Below are 19,648 nucleotides of genomic sequence, written 5' to 3' on the forward strand. Positions count from 1 at the left end.
CCTGTGAACTGTTGTCGTGTCGAGAAGTCCTAGTAAGCGCGTACTACGAGATCCTAAATACGACTTCCTTTTTAAGTGTCCCCTTTTCCTTTTCTCCTTTCCGCTTTGACTAGTCGAGAGCCTATCGAGCGTCGCCAGTAAAACTACCCTTCTCTGCCCTCCCTTTATTTCCTCGCGCGCCGAACGAAGGCGCAAATAGCAGGGGAGTACAAACAAAGTGGCAGTCCAAGGTCGCCGCGTACCTCTTGATGCTGGTGTAGAACTGGTCCAGGAACTCCCTCGCGTGCAGCAAAACTTCCTCCTTGGGCCGGGGTTCCTTGCCGTTCCGTCGAAGCGGGCCGCACATCAGCGAACCCTGGCAGATCGTACTCGTGCACGGAAGGGGCTGAGGAAGAAAAAGAGGAAAAGAAAGACAAAATTAGGGAGAGAGAACACACAAACAGCGAGAGAGCGACTACATTCCCGTAAGCACCCGCAGTACGTGTCTCCCCCAACTTCCCCCGCTGATGCCCCACAATGCAGTCGGGAAGACATGGAGCGGGAAAAGAGGAAGACATCCGGTGGATGCACTCTGTCGCCGGTGACATCCTCTCTGCCAAGCCATTTATTCTGCCTCACAAGCTTCCCATCTTGGTTTTCTTCGGTAGCGCGTGTTCGTTCTCGCAGTATGTTTTCTTCTGTTGCGGCAGGCGGCCGCACTGACACGCATCGTCACGCATGCGATGCGGACGACAACAAAGGACAGCCCGCTGTGCCACTGTGCACGGCTAAATGGGACCTGGTAGGGTGAACGTCGGGCCCTTGATAAATGGCCGGCCAGATTTGGATCGCGGTGAAGGGCGTCCTCCTCCTTTGAGCGCTGGTGGCTGTCTGCGGTGCTCGGGTGGGTTTGTTTGGCCTCCGTTGTAGGTCATTTGTTTGGCCCCGCACTTGCTTCATATCCGACGCTGCCTGCTTTGAGCCTTGCCGCGTTATGACGGCGTGAAGGAGGAGGTTCCGCGTGTGGAGGTTAACGTAAGTGCTGCTTATTGATCGTTAGGAAGAGTTGGAAACGTTACTAAGGGTACCTCTTCGGTCATTAACGACTGCCTTAATTTGCTGAGTCAAGAGTTTCTTCTTTTCTCGTAGCTAGCTACGAATGCAGTAGGAGTTTCTAATCACAAACAGATTCTGCAAGTTTTCTGAGCCCAACCGGCACTACTGTTCAAAAAGTACTCTGAGAAAAAAAGAAAACGTACGGAAATATATTTGCCTGCCAGCCGTCTTTTAAGGGTGAGAAACAAGACACTCTGCTTTTTGATTAAACTGAAAACGAGTTATTAAATCTTTTCGTTTAACAGTTTCAAAAGAGTCCCGATTTCAGGATTACGTTCACATTATGGTTATGATCACACTGCGCACTGACTGGGTCATGTGGCGCCCAGTTGATGGGAACGAGCAGTCGGTGGTACACGAAACACTTTTATGGTTACCTAATTAGGTCTTTTTGAGCGTTCTGAACTGGCAGAGAACAACTTTTCAACACTCAGGCAGCCCTACAGTCACGAGAGGCGTGCCTACAGCTAATTAGACGCGATTACCGAATTCTCAAAAGAGAAACGAGCTAACGAGCTTATCTCTACAAGAACGGTCTGTACAAAGTTGTAAGTTGTATAGAGGCTGAACGACTCACACGCCCCCACCCCCTCCACTTAATTTTTTTTTTTTTGCAATTGTGTTGTGGGTGGGACTGCGCCTGTGTGAACCTTCCGGACAGTGGCTGAGATACTAGACAATCAATGCCGTGTGAAGAGTCAAACCATGCTTGCGACCAACACGAACAGAAACTCTATGACCTCTAGCCTTTATTCGTAATACGTGCCTCCCCATCTTCTTTCGCCCTAAACCAAACGAGGGCCCCAGACCCCTTCCCAAAATAAAGGCCTTTCATTCATTCATTCATTCATTCATTCATTCATTCATTCATTTCATATAATTCCTCTCTGGTCACATTACGCCGACAAGGCTCAGTGCAGTAAAAACACCTTTAGTATAAGAGTTCCTCCAAAGCTTAACAACTTGCGTACAGGAAGCCAGTTCAAAGTGCGTACTGTTGAGCTAGTCGGTTCGTTATTTAACGTGGGAAAAAAGCGCAAGAAAAAACGTCAGTGTTAGAGACAGGACAGTAATCAGGAGAAAAAAAAACAGGATTTCGGCTGTCCTGTTTACTTCCCGGTCGTGACGTTTTCGTTTCGCCTTTTCTGGCGACGTCATGCGAATCCATTTCTGAAAGGATTTCGGTGTTATTCGCTATTTCCTACAATATCCAGTTGATGTCGTAAATGGCAGTTAAACGTCAGCGGGTAGAAAATAAGCTTGAAGGAAAGGACAAGGCTAGCGCTAGCAGTTGCCATGATATACCGTATTCACTCAAATCTAAGACACCCCCCCCCCCCCGCTCTCGCGATGCCCAAAGTGTTCAGACACCGAAAAACCTAAATTACCCCACCCATCCGTCACTGTTTTCTTGCAGCCGTATAGCGACGAGACGGGTGAAAGGAATAATGTTTTATTTGGCAAACATTTAAAATATAGGTACAGACAGGGAACCCACTGAATATGTCTGATACTCAGCTACCCTCACTACCATTCCATCCCGTTGGGCCGTTTGGGCCACCGCTGTCACTATCCCCCAGCAGGTCTTCTTTTCCGTTGAAGTGGTTTGTAATTGAAAGCTTGATAAACGACTTGGCCACAACGTCAAGTCGGTCCTCTTTCACGGGTCTTGAATCCGCCTTGCTATGTTTGCTTAGAAAAGGCGGTGCGTATACATATTCGCATGCAAACTTTTTTTGACAATTTCTTTCCCTACAGTGTGGGAGGGTGCTTAGAAGCGGTGGGTAGTTAGAATCGCGAAAATACGGTATATACCCAGCGATGTGCACAAAGCGTAACAGAAGAGGGTCTTCACTTAATTTCCAATGAATGCAGTTTTAGGTGATGTAGCACAGCGAGTCACCTTCCAGACAAGCTTGACTAACTCAGTTGGCATTAACCAACTGCTATGCTGTCTGGGTACACTGACCCACAAATAATTGTTTTTGGGTCAGAGTCTTCCATTGCTATGCGTCGTATGAATGAAACGCCACAGGACAGAAATGAACACGATTACATGGAGGTCGCAAGTTCGGGCGACAGCTGAAGCCATTTGTTTGCTTAGATTTTAAAAGGCTGATTGATTGATTGATTGATTGATTGATTGATTGATTGATTGATTGATTGATTGATTGATTGATTGATTGATTGATTGATTGATTCGTTTCTTGAAATTGTTCACTGATTGCAATCGATTGTTTGAAAGATTTTTTCATCACTTTTACCCGCTTTATTAAACGGCAAGTTTTACCCCGCTCACTCTTCCAAACTACAAGTCATGAAGTCACCACCCTCCGAAGGCTCCAAGCCAACACTTGTCCGCACCGCACCCTCCTACATGCCATCTGTTCAACACAACATCAAACCACCTGTAACTAATATTCATCGCTCGGTACCTTATACTGTCAGGTATAGGAGTGCGAGCAAATGCCAGGTCTGCAACCCATCCCCAATATATTCATTCAACAATGGACGGCGCGGTTGGCCAGTAAGGACCCTACGATCCAGCTTGACCTGCTGAAAAGGACCCGAGCGGCCAGAAACAGGCGATCCAGGGCTGAGGATCCCCTCTAGCAGGCGGGTGCCCTAGCAACAGCACCTGTTGTTCATTAAAGACTACATTGAACAGCGAAGCTGTTTAGGGGCTCGCAATGTCCGTTGATGCCCGTCACGCCAGGCGAGGTACCCTGCTGGGCCGACAGAGGGCGCTACCGCCTCGACGGCGCGTATAAGCACAGAGTAAAATATGCTTTGAGATGAGGTTGAGGGCAATGAATCAACGAAGGTGGGCAGCTAAGGTGTTTAGGGGCCTATACTTGAAAAGCGTGGACACGCAGTGATTAAGGAAGACTAGAAGGCTAACGATGAAATACGGAAATAACAGTGGAGAATTCAAAAGAGCCAAGGTAACCAAAAAAGAGGCAAGGCAGATTGAAACAAATAAATGGAGAGAAAAAATGGAAGCTAAAACGTCGTTAGAGATGTACAGGGCTAAGAAACTGGACATCAGAAAGGAAAATTTCTATGGTAATTCCCAGGGCAGTGCTTTGCTTTTTCAGACTAGAGCAGGTCGCTTGCGAACTAAGAGCTTTGTGGGGAAGTATTCACAAAATGATGGGGTATGCGTGGTTTGCGGAAAATAAACAGAAACTATGCGGCACATTGTGTTAGAATGTGAGGGTATCCATCCAAATCTACCTGAAGGGAATATTCGGCTTCCAGAAGCCCTAGGATTTAAGGATAGCAGAGAGGAAGTTAATTTCAAGGCTGTCGAGGCGACGAAAAGAAGATTAGATTGTTAGTGGACGAAAATCAGAGGGGAATATTGCGTAGGACAGTTACCACCTGTAAAAGAAAAAAAAGTATTTTGTGCCTAATAAGCTTTTTGCGCCTGCCCTAAGCAGCGCTAGCATTAAACCAAGCGTATAAAACATAGGTATATTAGTCCTTTTTGGTAAGATGACATGTCATCACCCCGCTACAAAGGGGAAACCAATAGCAATCATCATCATCATCATCATCATCATCATCTGTCTAGTCGGTGATCTCGGCTCGCACGGTGGGCATACGGCGCATGTCCAACCCCCCCCCCCCCTCCCCCCTCCCCCCTATATGCGCCGATAAACTACCGGACCTCCGCGGGTCACCTTCGAGTGCGTACATACCGCTGCGAGTGGTGTCGTGAGCATCCCATGCCTCTGCGGGAGGTGGCCGCCAGCGTGCCGAAATCAGCTTCGCTAATTCACCAGATTTTACAGGTGTGGAACTCGCTTTCAATTCGATTTACTCATTGATTTATCGCCTGCAATAAACGTTCCTACAACAACACTAGCGCAACCTTTTTTTGTTACCGTAAGTCAGCAGACCTTAATACCTTCCGAGGTACCTATTTTGGACGGTTATTGTTAGCCTAAAATCCGGTTCAGCCGAAAACCATTTGTACGATTTCGCAAAAATTTGGCTTTGCACTGTGTATATTGCAACAAAAAGCAATCAATCAAGAAGACACGTATCTTGTGTATCAAAGTCAACCGACTGTCCAGCGTGCCTATGTCGAAGCATGGGCGCCTTTTCTTCAAAACCTAATAAGCCTTACTGCGTTCTATGCTTAACAGCTCCCTGTATCTTGCGTCTGTGCAGCCTCAAGTCTATCCCCGGAAAGTAGGAATTAAGACTCCATTTTCTTTTTTTCGACTGTTTTCTCGTTTCCAGAGGAAGGTTTTAAACTTTTTCCGTCGATTACGGACCTGACAGCAGTTACTCTTAAAAAAACACAAAGAAAAAAACTTGGAAGGCTGCAGTAATACCGCACGACACGTGAGATACGCTCTTAAAGCTCAATGGTACGTCGTAAAGCTCAACGAGCCTACATTACTCAGAAGTGCTCTCGTTACCAGAGCGGTGTTCTAAGGACCACGGAAAGAAATCGGGAGTGAGAGAGAAAGAGCTAGAGGTGATCAATCCGCCGACATGATATGGGTTTTAATGCTCGAAATTTAACCCGCTGCGAAGGAGAAAAACGAATAGAGGACAGGGGGGGAGGGGAAGAAGGAGAGACGGCCTAAATGGACGTGCCTGGAGCAGTTATAGTACGGCAAAATAACACTCTGGCCCCCCTAAAAAATCGCGTTTTCGAAATTGGCGCCTCCGCTGCCTCGGCGTTTTATTAAAGGAGAAAGCAGCACGCTACGCGGTTATGTAGATAAACAAAGGATCCACCTGAGTGCGGCCAGACCATGCCTAAATGATCGCCGCGTGCGATCTGCTGTTTGTGTAAAGGAAGTGCTTAACTCGTGAGTCATGACCACGGAAAAGTTGGGAAAAGTCGATCCCGAAATTTAATCCCGGCGGGTACTGAAGACGGCCATAAACTTGAATACTCTGTAACCAATGGCTGATAGATACATTAATTCTCCTTTCTGAGGGCTGATAGACCTATAAAAAGCTCTTCTTTCAGTCTACTGTTTACACTATGGAGGAAATTTGTAGTCTATAGTACGATAGGGACGTTCACGTAAAGAAGACATCAGCGTAACCGCTATAAGCTCTTTATGTGTCTAAAAAAAAATAATAATAAGCGGCTGTTTTCTGGACAAACGTCGGCATACCAACGTACCCATTTTCTCTTGTCGCTTTCCTTTCTTTTATTTGTAAAATCTTTTTTTTGCGTTAAATTATATATTTGTAATGAAATACGACCGGCAACTCCAGGATATTCTAGACCGTTATTTGAGCGAGAACATTAAACATTCTTTAACCTCCCTTGCAAAAAAAAAAAATAATATTGGGGAACAAATCACGATATCCAATCTTTAATGTCGTTTTTTTTATTAATCAATGACGTCGTTAACACGACAAAAATAAAAACGCTATATTTCTTTCACTTTCGACTTTTTGCTTCTTATTTCTCTTTTTTTTCCTCAATGACGTGCAAACTGCGGAATAGTCTAGCGCTTCATTTGAGCACCGGTGTTAAAATCTGCGAACACTTCTTTTGTGACACAAGGAACAGTGTCTAGTGAGGTGGCGCCTCGAATCTTGAATATTCTTTTTTAAAGTTAACCAACAACGTTGTTAACATGCTAGAAACCCAACTGACAGCACAGCCTAAAGGTATCAATCGCGGCAGTGAAGCTGATAAAAAGTGAGAAAAAATGACTCCAAGTTTCCCACATGGTATGAAGTAAACAACGTACGTCTCGGTTAAAAGAGAAAAACATGACATCTTCGCCCGTTTCGTGTGAATTTAGTGGTAACGGGTGAGTTCATATATTTTATTACCTATAGCCGGTATTCATTGAAAAGTTTAGCTGTCAATTTCTTCATTTGGCAACGCTGAAATGGCCACGGACATGGCCGAAGCGCCATAAACATGGCGCGGCTTATGCCACTGCAGCCGCACGCCGAGGAACAAAAATAACACCGGCGTGCGTCGTCTGCTCCGTTTCAACCCGATTCCCAACGGTGGTGCCAACAGAGTTGTTATTTATCGCACTCACATTTGAGTCGAGGCATTAATTTGCGGTCGCCTGGCTAGAGGCTGGAACGTCCAACCCATATCATGCGCTTAGCACGGACACGGACAAGTACCGCCATCTCGCGGAGCCCGACGTAACCAGTGACGGCGCATTCACATGGTTGCCTGCATGCGCGCCTCGCTATTGAATACCGCCCATACTTCAACACCCCCCCAACCCCCACCTTTCTATACAGCATCTCTCCCACGCGATAATCCTACATCAGTCCTTCTTTCCAGATTCCCTGTAGCACGTACCGCCGTGTGTGGGAATGCCCCTACCGCCCATCTTTTGCCGTCCCCGGAGCAGTGCGAGTGAGAAGTGACCAGCTGGCGGCACGAAGTTGAAGAACACTTCATCTCACAGACCCAAACAGCGGCAAGAGCTCGTGGCTTTTTGGACTGAGATAAAGCCACGCGCATGTCTGTTTTCTTTTTCATTTATTTTTACTCGGCACCATTAACCGTTTTACTCACTCACTAACGCACTCAGGTATCGCCCACATTAGGCATCCCGAGTTACACTTTTTGTTCGTGTAACCAGGTTTATCCAGAGTTTAGTAAAAGGCATTCGCAGTCCTTCAAGCCATTTTGATTATAATTATGAAAATCTGCAAAGTGCGTGACAGTCTTTATTTCGAAACCGTTCATTTTTATTCTCGCGATTGGTGCCGCGCTCATTTTATATGCGTCTTGTCGTGTCTCCTCTTCGCCCCTTTTTACCATCAACCGTAAGTACACCTGCCATATTGCACCCACGTTCCAGCAGTCGACACAACGACCGCCATCTGCTTAATTCTTTCCTCACTGTTGAGCTAACCATTGCTCCTTGCCTTTAAGTGCCAGATTGAGTAAAAAGCTTGTTAAATAAACAAATGCTTGCGGAGTTGTTAACTAACTAACTAACTAACTAACTAACTGACTGACTGACTGACTGACTGACTGACTGACTGACTGACTGACTGACTGACTGACTGACTGCAACGGCTTACTTGCACGAATGCTTTGCTTTGCTCTGTGAACAGCCAATGCACTCGCCATTTGTACAAGTGCGGCACGCACACACACAGCTGGCTGGCGCCGCATCTTTTCAAAGTGCTACGAGTTGTGCCGCGCCTCCGCCAGATGGCGCCACGGGTCCCGCGACCGAGAGAAGACGCAGTGAAACATCCCCCACGCGAGGGGCACGATCAAACGCAGAGCATTTCTGGGGGCGCACGACGTTAAGTAGTTTGCGTTACGTTAATGTTGTTGCACTTGTGGCAACTGCTGACGAAAGAGCGCTCGTCAGCAGTAATTTGAATGAGTCAACGATATAAGGCGCGTTCGTAGCGTCCCATTCTGTGTCGGCTTTGTGGCGCAGTGGGTAGAGCACCATGTACATTGCGTTCCGCCCGCAGGGTCGAGGGATCGAAACTGGGCGCCGGATAGTATTTTTTTTATATAGTAGGGACAACGACGGTGCGGACTACGGACGTCAACGCGGGTGACCTCGTGAGTTACTGAAATGCTCTGCATTTAAAACTAAGCAGGGGCTCCGCTTTCCAGCAGCCCTTTTCCCATTTCCTTACGTCACCTTAATTAGAACTAGGTGATGTTTTGCTGTGTTTGCCTCTGATTGCTACCACACCACACCCTATTTTCTTCTTTTTTTCCATTACCTATACCTACTGATTAGATATACAGTGGAATCTCGATAAGTGGAAATCACTTGCAAGGAATTTTCAATTAAACGGAGCAGCTGTCCAGCAGTTGCTTTGTTATATACTGATGAAATGTAACCATAGTCAGAGTGCTGGGCTAGAACGCTTGAGGTCCGCTATATTCGCGAGTGCCGGGCACAGCCGCAAAAGAACAGCAACCGCTCCAGCAAGCGGTGATGATGATCGCGCGTGGAAAAATAGGATGATGAAATGTGATGATGATAGGCGCGCACAATGCAGAAACAAAGACGAAGCATAAATGCAATAATAAACAGTTTTAGTTTCACGTGCGTACAGAGATCACGTGCGCGAAAGTGACAAGTATACGCAGCCCACGCGCATGTAATTTGAAATTATTATAGGTACACGTACGCGACACACGCCGCGCGTAGGGTGCCCTAGCTGACTGACTGAATAAACTTTATTGAAGTAAAGATGGAGGAAAGTGGAAGGGGAGAAAAGGATGAAAGAATCATAGGTGGAACCCTTTGTCCAGGGCTCCAGTGGCTTCTGCTCCCGTCTTCGCCCGGCTGATTAGGTCCTTTTGGATCTGTAAGTCGGGGCTGACGAGGGCGGCCTCCCATGATTCACGGGAAGTCAGTGGCGGGTTCTTTTGGTGTTCGGCCGCTGCCCAGAGGTGTGGGCAGACCCACGTGGCATAGAAGAGGGCAGCAGTCTCTCCGCATAGCCTGCAGTCTTCTGTGTAGTCAGGGTGCCGTTGTTGGAAAATCTTCGCCCAGCGAGATCTATGTATGAAGGTGTTCTTTTGAATCTTACGTAGCATCTGGGCTTCACTTGCTGTTAGTTCGCGATGCGGAATTGGATATGTAGCCCGCTCTTTTCTGGTATTTTGTAGGTATTCCCCGTACGTAGTGGTGCTAAGGTACCGTAAGGCGTCAGTCACAGGGGGGTGGTGAGTGAAGTCGCATGCTCGCCTGTTCGCCTCCTCGTTACCCGGCAGTCCCTCGTGTCCGGGGGTCCAAGTAATGTTGTGAACCTTCTCGAGGGATTCCGGAAGTACCTATCTAAGTGCAAGTGGTGCTCTTCCTGCCGCTAGCATTCGCACAGCCGCTTGCGAATCAGTGATGATGTTGAGGCCGCGGCCATTACGTTCTCCCCAGCGAATCGCGAGAAGGAGGGCTCCGGTCTCCGCGTGCTTTGTGGTGGTGTTTCGCATGGTGATGCAGTCTATGATGTCCCCTTCTCGGGTGGTCACAACTAATGCCGCCTTTTCTTCGCAATACTTCGCCGCATCGACGTACACCTTATTATCGTGATGTTCGAATTTTTTTTTTTGCAGGAAATTGACCCTGGCCTTTCATCTTTCTACGTGGATATTAGGATGCATGCTTTTTGGAAGGGGCAGCGCTTTGATGTGGGATCGTTGTGCAGGGTTTAGGTATGTTTCCTGCTCTTGGCGTCTGCGATTGGGTGGATCGCCTACTTGCCATAGGATCGCCCTCTCCGTGCGGGACTTTTCTAGTCGTATTCGTTGTGCTTGAATGGTGGCGTGTTTTATCTCTTCCATGGTGTTCGGAGCTTCTCATTGGAGGTGAACTGGGTTAGGTTGAGCGCAGCTTTGAATGCTGTGCGCATTATGGCGTTGATATGCTCTTCGCCCGACTATGCGAGATTTTAAAATGGTAGACTGTAGCCGATACGAGGGATAATCGTTGCTTGTACTATTCGGTCGGTGTCTTCTTCCCTCATTCCATTCCGGTTGTTTGTTAGCCGCTTGATTATGCGTGCCAGTTGGGAAGATTTAGCGCGCAGTTGCGTTATGGTGGTGTCCGCTCGAGCATTTCCTTGCAGGTGCATCCCGGGTATTCTTATTTGCCTCCTCTCCGGTATGGGCGCTGTTCCTATATATAGTTATACTGGGGTGTTTATGGAGGTTTCTGTGGTGCAGTGAATTCGTAGGAATTCCGAATTTTCTGGAGCGCATTTTAGGCCGTTCTCCAAAGCAAGCTTAGATATCCATTCACCTCATTTTGAAGATTTTGCGCCTTTTCTTGTAGGGAGCCTCGGTTTGCGCATAGTGTAATGTCGTCTGCGTAGATCACGTGTCCGACATTTTCGAGTGCCTGTAGTTGTTTGGCGATTTTAATCATGGTGACGTTGAATAAGAGGGATGATATGATAGATCCCTGTGGGGTACCGATGCTTCTCTGCTGGAACGGATCTGTTCGTAGTTCCCCCAGGCCGATCGTCACTGTCCTGTTTTCAAGGAAGGCCGCGACGTAATGGTAGATTCTTTCGCCACAGCCTATTTTGGTCAGAGAATCTAGTATTGCTCGGTGGGTGACATTATCAAAAGCCCCCTTTAAGTCGAGGGCTAGTACCAGGTTTTCCCCAGGGACTTTTTTGTCCAGTACTTCTTTTTTGAGTAAAAGGAAGGCATCTTGCGTTGAGAGATGTCGTTTGAAGCCGATCAGGCTGTTCGGGAAAATATCGTTGTCCCCCATGTAATTGGTGAGTCGGTTGTCCACAACTCGTCCGTACACCTTACCCAGGCACGAGGTTAAGGAGATAGGGCGTAAATTGTCGATTGTGGGGGGTTTGCCTGGCTTCGGGATGATGGTGATGTCGTAGTGTTTCCACTCTGATGGTGCCTTGCCCTGCTGCCATAGTTCTTCGTTTATATATTGAGCGAGGGCTCGGATATGACCGTCACTTAGGTTTCGAAGCATTTTATACGTGATGTTCTCTCGGCCGGGCGCGCTGTTCCTGGTCATATTTGCAAGCGCATGAGAGATCTCCTGCGTGATGTCCCGGTCTAGTGTGTCATTTTTTACACCTCCATACGTCTTCTTTGGTTGTTCTGTTGTTCTTCCCACGGCCCCGTATCTGTGATAGGGCTTGTATTAGGTCAATGTCCGTTCCGGGGTAACTTCGTACGGCTCTTGTTAGGTGGTGCGTCGTAGCGCGTTTCGTGGACATGGGGTCCATCATTCCACGTATGAGTTTCCAGGTCTTGGATGTACTGAGAATGCCCCGTAAGCGCTCACAAAATGAATTCCAATTTTGCCGAGACAGATCACGGGCATGTTTCTGGGCGCTTTTGGTGAGTTGCTTTATGCGTGCTTTTAATCTCTTGTTGTGCCTTTGCTTCTTCCACCGCTTGACTAATTTGCTGCGCTGTGCCCAGATTTTTTCCAAGTATATGTCGACATCCGGTGTTGCTTCCGTCCTGGTGATGTGCTTGGTGCAACCCTAGCTGTGTGTTTTTGCTAGCGCCATCTACTAACAGACACAGACACTGCTGTAGCCACTCGTGATCTCGCGAGACCGTTGCTATGACGACGACAAATGCCACTTCGTCAGGCTTAACACCTGAACACTCGCCCCTCTATCTGAAAACAAAAGCTATTCGTCACTTAAAACTTAATATGGTAAGAATGGAAAATTAAATGCGAAATAAACAGCTTATCCCGCTATTGCATAAGGGGATTAGCGACGAAGCTGTTATCGCTGAGAAGCGGGTGGGCAAGGGCGCCGCAATTTTGGTCAACTCTACGAAGGGAAGTAACGTGAAGACCGGAATGTAAAAATCCGAATCTCACGTACGTCAGTGAGACTCACACAGACCCTTTGTGTGCTGAGCATGTGCACTGGTCACCTTTGTAAGTTCTACGTACGTGAAGGTTCTACGTACGTGAAACTAAAACTGTCTAGTAGCCGCTGACGTTGCTGAGCTTCTCTCGTTAAGAGGGCGTATGCTAAGTTCGCGCTCACAATAGTTCCTTTGAACGAAACGAAGGTTGTTTTATTTTCGCAACAAATAAGCCGAAAACAAGAGCCAGTTGCGATCGTTGAACAGGTCTATTCTGCACTTTAAATGCTGTATTTTCTTTATGGTTCAGCAAGCTTGGGAAGCTTCACAAGTTACTCCGCGGGGCCTAGCAGAAGTACACGACATTTTAACAAATAAAGCGGGTGCAAGAGCTTAAGCAGACAGTTTGGCTCTTTCTTCGTCTCTCAGTCATAGACTATTGAAGAAGTTCTTACGTTTGCGAGTGCATGGTAGAAAAGGTAGCAGCTGTGTACCTTGTGACGTAAATCGTTGTCGGCGATTTTTTTATTTGTGTAAATTACGCTTACACATTACATATAGCCGATCTAACGCGTCAAGCGTATTCTCACGGCAAACGTAACTCCTAATAAACGCAACAGATTTTCGCAGTACCTTCGGGTTTCCTTCTTCGAGAGCCCATCGTCAATTAAAAATTGCTCACTCCTCCCCTCGCGGGAACCCCTGTGTAGATGCGACACATAGGGGGTTCCGTTGTTGTTTCCGTTAGGTTGATTCTCCCATCGCGTGAAACGTGCCGTGAACCCCCTGCCGCGGGCTATGACACAACACAATCCAACACAATCCACTTTAATCCAATCCAATCCAATCCAAGCCAACCCAATCGAATCCAATCCAATGCCCCTCGCGAGAGAGTGTTCGCTATCGGAGAGGAGAGGGGGTGAGCGCCGGAGAGCGCAGCTCGCGCGGCGAGGAGAAGGGGGGAGGGGTGTGGATGGACAACAACACCGTATGGAGGGACAAGGCGAGTGAAAGAGATGCAGTCGCATCTAAAACACGCACTCTTTTTTAGCGTGTCCATGGAAGACCGTCCCTAGAGGCAAAATTGTTACATCGTTCTCAAAAACCGCGTCATTTGTGCTTGACCCTGAAGGCTTCACCATAAGGTAAATCCGTATAAAACTGTATAAAATTCAAAATATATCGTTAATGACTTACATTCTTCAGGGTTAATGCCTTCTGGACAAGTTTTCTTTAGTTCACTCTAGTTACCAGTACCTTTTATAGTAAACTCTTATTTTGCTGGACTAGTGCCTTAGATAACCTACACGAAGCCTGTATAGACGAAGGTTGCACGTCTGGTTTATTGCGTTCATTCTACGAGGTCAAGGAAGGAAGGAAGGGAGAATGTAGAAGAAAGGCAGGAAAGTTAACCTGGTTAGACCCTAGTTTGCTATCCTGCACGTGGGAAAGGGGAAATGGGCAAAAAAAAGAGAGAGGAAAAAAAGAGTAAAAGTTGGACCAGCACTGAGGCATTGACAGTGATTGACACTGGAGGCTCTCAGTCTATAGCCTAGTGTTCAAGTTCGTCGCCCGTAGAAAACGTAATAGTTCCTTAGTCGCCTTCTGAGCAGATGACTGAGAAGGCCAGTGGCACAGAATCTTCTCCTCCGAAAATGGCCGCCGAGAGTCTAAGTTCCTCAGTGCTGATGATAGCTTCTTCCTTGCAGGCGAGTAGCGTGGGCACTCGCATAAAACGTGGCGTATCGTCTCCGATGTGCCGCACGCTTCGCACTCCGTACAAGGTCAAAAATGCAACGAATATGCGGGAGGAAACGAGCGACTAAAACTTTCGATCTAAGCAATGAACATTCATCATCATTATCATCGGCACGGCATCTCGTCGGCGGTGCCAGCTTATTCATGTCCTGTACAGAAGGAAACCCTCTCCCATATACTTACAACTGCCCCAATCCTGGGCACTCCGAATCCATTCTTTGCACCAAGTTCTCATATCTCCTGCCCAGCATCAAGTTATCTGTATCGTCCTTTTTCCTATTCATGTCCCTGGGTAGCCATTTGGTTACCTTGGTGTTCCCGTAGTTTTCCCCTGGTGGTCCACCGTCATGAACATTACGGCGCGCTAGATGGAAATTGTCACTCGAATGTGGGGACACCAAGTCGATGCCAGATTTGGTTTATAACCCTGCCCAGAACGTCTCTAGCTTTCCTAGCAGCTCTGTTAATAGTACTACTTTCGAGTACTTTCATTACCCAATAAAAAATAAGTCCCAGTTTCTTTACCATCCAGCGTAGTATTTAAACTCCAGGAAGGGAAAAAACTACGGGCACACTGGGATGATCGTTTTTTTTATATAAGCTTAATTCTCCTATCGCCCTAGCCTTTCTCGTTCGTACATGCCTGTACAAGTAAAATGGACACGGACTGAAGCTCTTCAGTGTTCGTTCCCTCTACACCACACACCCAAAAAAAGAGTGCAGAAAGAATGCAAAGGGTGAGCTTTGAGCCGCGGGAAATTTAAACGCTGGCTTTGCCCGCGAAGAGCTTTTCGCTCGTTGGAACTATAGCAGGAGTGGGCCTTTAACGAGGCACGAAGGAATTACGTGCGATAGCGGTCATCGGAGCCTTTTTCCCCTTTAATGTTCCGTGAAGTTTCTCTTACTTTCTCTTTTTCGGACTCGTCGCCGAATGAGATTTGCGAGCATTAGCCAACGTCATTTCGTTCGTGGACGGAGTAGAGTAGCGCGTGTCTAAATACGCGTTCTTCCGTGAGAGGTCGTCGAATAAATGTTGGACCCATTATAAGGCCCCAGGACACCCATCGGAGCCCCGTATTAGGTGACCTGAAGTAATCCCATTTGAGGCTGGCCGAAAGAAAAGCGTATTTCAAAAGGCGTACCAAATTAAAATGTGTCCCCCCACCAGCGTGCTCCGCTCTCGCTTTTTGGACTTCCGCCACAATTTCGGCTTTCTGTGTGTGTGTGTGTGCGTGCGTGCGTGCGTGTGTGTGTATGTATGTATGTGTGTGTATGTGTGTATGTATGTATGCATGTGTATGTATGTATGTATGTATGTATGTATGTATGTATGTATGTATGTATGTATGTATGTATGTATGTATGTATGTATGTATGTACAGCGGTGTGTCGAACCGAAAAAAATACCGGTTCGGTTACCGTTCTGGTTCAGGCGAAATAATTTCGTTCCGGTTCAGTTCCGGTTCGACAAAATCACGTACCGAACTGGTTCGCGAACCGGTTCGGGAGCTTGAACCGGTTCGTGAACCGGTTCGATGAGTTGGATTATCACTCAAATTAGAAAAAAAAAAACATTTAGTAGTTTAAAACGACAGTAAAATCAAAATACAAATAAAAATTCAGAATACTGCTGTTCCCCAAGGGAAGTGGCGCAATTGCAAAGCAAACTTTAAACAATTACGAGATATCAGAAAAACAGATTAAGTGGCGACGAGAGAGAGAAATAATTATATATTGGAGAGTTTAGCTCTAACCCAAACAGGAGCTGAATACTCATGTCATTGGAGTACACAAAAGGTACATTACTTGCCCTAAGGTACCGCAAGGTTAGATTAAGTACATTGAGACAGCAGTGGCTGAAAGATCGCATGCGCACTCAGTAACTACTTGCTCTGTATAGTACATAAGCACACACATATATTGACGATTTACCACCTACTTTCTCGCCCAGACTTTATGTTGTCCTAGCGACGATTCGTAAAGCCACCGCCAAGAGATATGACGGTTGGATATATTTTCTGCCCTTTCCTTTTTTGTTCAAATCGCAATCGTCGCTATGGAATCGCCCATCACGCTAACCTTGAAGCCTTGAATTAAGGCCTGCGTACTGGCGCGTTCTAATACCAGGGCTTAATACCAACGGCGCACATTTTTTTATATTTGTAACAAAACAGAAAAAAAATTCCCTCGCACTTCCCCAAGGGGGAGAGTGTGTAAGTGCGAATGCACGGTTGTTGATTGCGCGATTACGGTGGATATCGTGCGATTACGGTGGATATCGTGATCTTGGAGTGGAGAGGAGGCGCCCAACACCTGCAGTCACTGAGCGGAGAGAGGAGGAGGAGAGTAGCGCCCGCCGTTACGGCGAGGGCTACACGAGTGCCCTCACGCGTCGGAATGCGGAGCGCCCGCTACGCGAGCGAGAGCTCTCCCGCCCGAAGTGGAGAGGAGGCGCCCAACACCCGCAGTCACTGAGCGGAGAGAGGAGGAGGAGAGTAGCGCGCGCCCATCTCCCCCCGTTGCTAGAGAAGGCGAGGAGGAAGACAAGGAGTGCGCGCACCGCGCACCACAGCCAGTACCCCGAGCGGAGGCCGCAGCGTCAGTCCGCACTGAACGGCCACCAAGCTACGCGGAGATGGCCAGGCGACGTTCTAGCCAGCAACAGGCCAGCCGCCAGCTGCAGCAGCGTACTGCCACCCAGGGACGCCAGCAGCAGCAGCAGCCTCCATCTACCCAGGGACGCCAACAGCAGCCACGCAAGCCAGCCGGGCGCCCACCTGCCCAGCCGTCTGCACACACAGGGGTGGAGCAGCTGCCTGCAGCTTCAACCGCAACTGGTCAGGACCAGTTGGTGCCCATCCTTCTTGCCCTGGTGCACAGCCTGGTGGGTCACCTGCCTACTGAGGACCCCGCACGCCTGGCGGCCACTGCTGCCCTGGCACACCTGCGCCCCCCCGCCCCCAAGCATGGCTAACAGACCCTGTAGGACCGGCCAGCGGCCACGCATCTTGCAGTGGAACTGCAACCACTTGGGGCCTCGCCACGCGGAATTGGCAGAGCAGCTGCTGCGGGAGCACTTCGATGTACTGGCGCTGCAGGAGACCAACGTCTGTGGCAGCACCCTGCGGCTTCCGGGGTACGTGTGCCACGCCAGCGCAACCAGCTGCAGCCTGCGCTCTTGCACCAGCCATCCGTGCCAAGACGCCAGCCACCCACCAGGCAAGTCCCAGGCAGCTGTCTACGTTAGGGCTGTGCTCAACAGTGCTCCAGTGAACCTGGACTCGATCGTGGATGGCCCCATGGAATGTGCCGCTGTCACAGTGCGCATGGGGTCCACGGACACCACTGTGGCCAGCGTCTACGTCCGTCCAACGCGGCCCTGGGATGCCACAGTAGTGGGACGGCTGCGGGCCCACCTGGGCCCGCACGTTGTCGTGTGCGGAGATTTTAACGCGCACAACTCAGCCTGGGGCAGCCCCCGCACCACCCGCAGGGGACGGGAGTTACTCGATGCTACCACAGCCTGCGGACTGCTCGTGGCCAACACAGGCAGCCCCACCTTCACCCGCCCTGGTCCCTTGGGCACGGTCCAGCTGTCTCACATTGACGTCACACTGGTGTCCCAGCGGTGTGCCTACACCTGGGAAACCGCCACGAGCACCTGGGGATCTGACCACTACCCCATCCTGGTCACCCCCAGGGGCGATCGCAGGCGGGCAGACACCAGGGTCTACGCCGTTACCAACTGGACTGCCTACCGCAAGGAGATGGCAGAGCGTCTGGAGGACCCAGAGCCCGATTTCCTGGCAGCTGTCGTGCAGAGCGCCAACAAGGCGACATTGCGGGGGGAGGTACCCCTCTACACGGCACTACCGGACCTGGAGCTCCTGAGACTCCGGGCCAGGCGCAACCAGCTGCAACGGCGGGCCATCCGGAGCAGGCGTCCGGAAGACTGGACGGCGTACCGACGGGTGGATGCACAGTGCAGGAGGAGAGCCAAGCAGCGGCGGAGGCAGAGCTGGGAGTCGCTCTGCTCCTCCATGGACTCACGTAGAGATCCGGCCAAAGCTTGGAGAGTCTTCCGGGCCCTTCTCCAGCCTTCCGTCACCAACCAGCACCCCCTGCTGGCCTCCGCCATTTCCTTGCGCATCACTGAGGAGGCCTTGGCAGAGCGGCTAGCCGACCAGTTCACCCCGGCTCTACCCGCCGCTGAAGTCCAGGTGCACGTGTTTCCGGTGGCTCCCCAGGACCCGCAAGTGGTGGCCGTTTGCAGTGGTGACATCACACTCTGGGAACTGCGGGCCGCCCTGGATCGATGCCCCAAGCGGCGAAGCGCCCCTGGTATTGACGGGGTGACATACCAAATGCTCCGGAACCTGGACATCACCCAACTGCAGCCGCTGCTACAGCTCTTCAACCAGGTGTGGAGGGAGGGCAGCCTTCCACCTACTTGGCGGGTGACCCTAGTCAGGCCGATGCTGAAGGTCGGTAAGCCGCCCACCGAGCCTGCATCGTACCGGCCGGTCTCCCTGACGTCCGTGGCGGGAAAGCTGATGGAGAACACGATCCTGGCCCGCCTCCAGTGGATTGCTAATCGTCGGGGCGTCTTCAAGGAGCAGCAAAGCGGCTTCAGGCGCCACCGCTGCACGGCTGACTCCCTGGGAGATGTGGTGTCTATGCTGGAGCAGGCCCGCCACGACAAGGAGGTGGCCTTCTTGCTCCTGCTGGACATGAAGTCGGCCTTCGACTCCGTCCCTCATACGGCCATCCTGGACGCCCTGGACAGCATGGGCGTTTCGGGGCACCTCCGAAGATACGTGAGGGCGTTCCTGACTAACCGGACCCTACGAGTCAGGGTGGGCCGAGCAACGAGCAGCCCAAGAGATGTCAGCTCGGGGGTTCCCCAGGGGAGTGTACTCAGCCCATTCCTTTTCAACCTCGTCCTGGCTCCACTCCCGGACTGCATCCCAGCTGGGCTTGCATTTCCAGTGGGGATGGCAGTCTATGCTGACGACATCGCCATCTGGGCGCACGGACCAACGAGGCTACTCTCCAAGGTGAAGGCGTGTCTCCAGGGGGTGCTGTGGGCAGTTGCCGCCTTCCTGACAAGCCGTGGCCTGCAGCTGTCCGAGACGAAAACGCAGGCCATGATCTTCCACTCGAGGGGCTACAGAGCACGCAAGACGACACCGCCGCTCACCTTGAACGGTCAGACTCTTCCGTGGTGCACTAGCGCCAAGTATCTGGGGCTCCTGGTCGACTGCCAGTTGTCCTGGCTACCTGCGGTGAAGGCGCTTCGGAAACGCACAACGAGGGTCCACCAGGGCGTGCGGAGGTTGCTGGCGCATGGACAGGGCTGCACACACACCGTGGCCCTGAAGGTGTTCCACGGGATGGCATCGTCCGCCATCCTCTATGCTCTGCCTTTAGTGGAACTCAAGCCGCGCCGGTGGGAGGAGCTGGAGGTGGATCAGCGCCGGGCTA

At 49.9% G+C, this 19,648-nt stretch overlaps 1 protein-coding gene across 1 annotated transcript in view; it reads right to left on the reverse strand.

Annotated features, from left to right (window-relative positions):
- The window catches only part of LOC144166165 (nitric oxide synthase-like protein), a 527,573-nt gene that overhangs the window by 104,613 nt on the left and 403,312 nt on the right, over positions 1 to 19,648 (reverse strand). Inside the window, 1 exon segment of the mRNA XM_077695765.1 lies at positions 243 to 385. Within this exon segment, the coding sequence (XP_077551891.1) occupies positions 243 to 385 (143 nt within the window).

The sequence above is a fragment of the Haemaphysalis longicornis genome, unplaced genomic scaffold, assembly GCF_048455015.1.
Source record: "Haemaphysalis longicornis isolate Haplotype H1 unplaced genomic scaffold, Haemaphysalis longicornis Haplotype H1 scaffold_16, whole genome shotgun sequence".
In the NCBI taxonomy this organism is placed as follows: Eukaryota; Metazoa; Arthropoda; class Arachnida; order Ixodida; family Ixodidae; genus Haemaphysalis; species Haemaphysalis longicornis.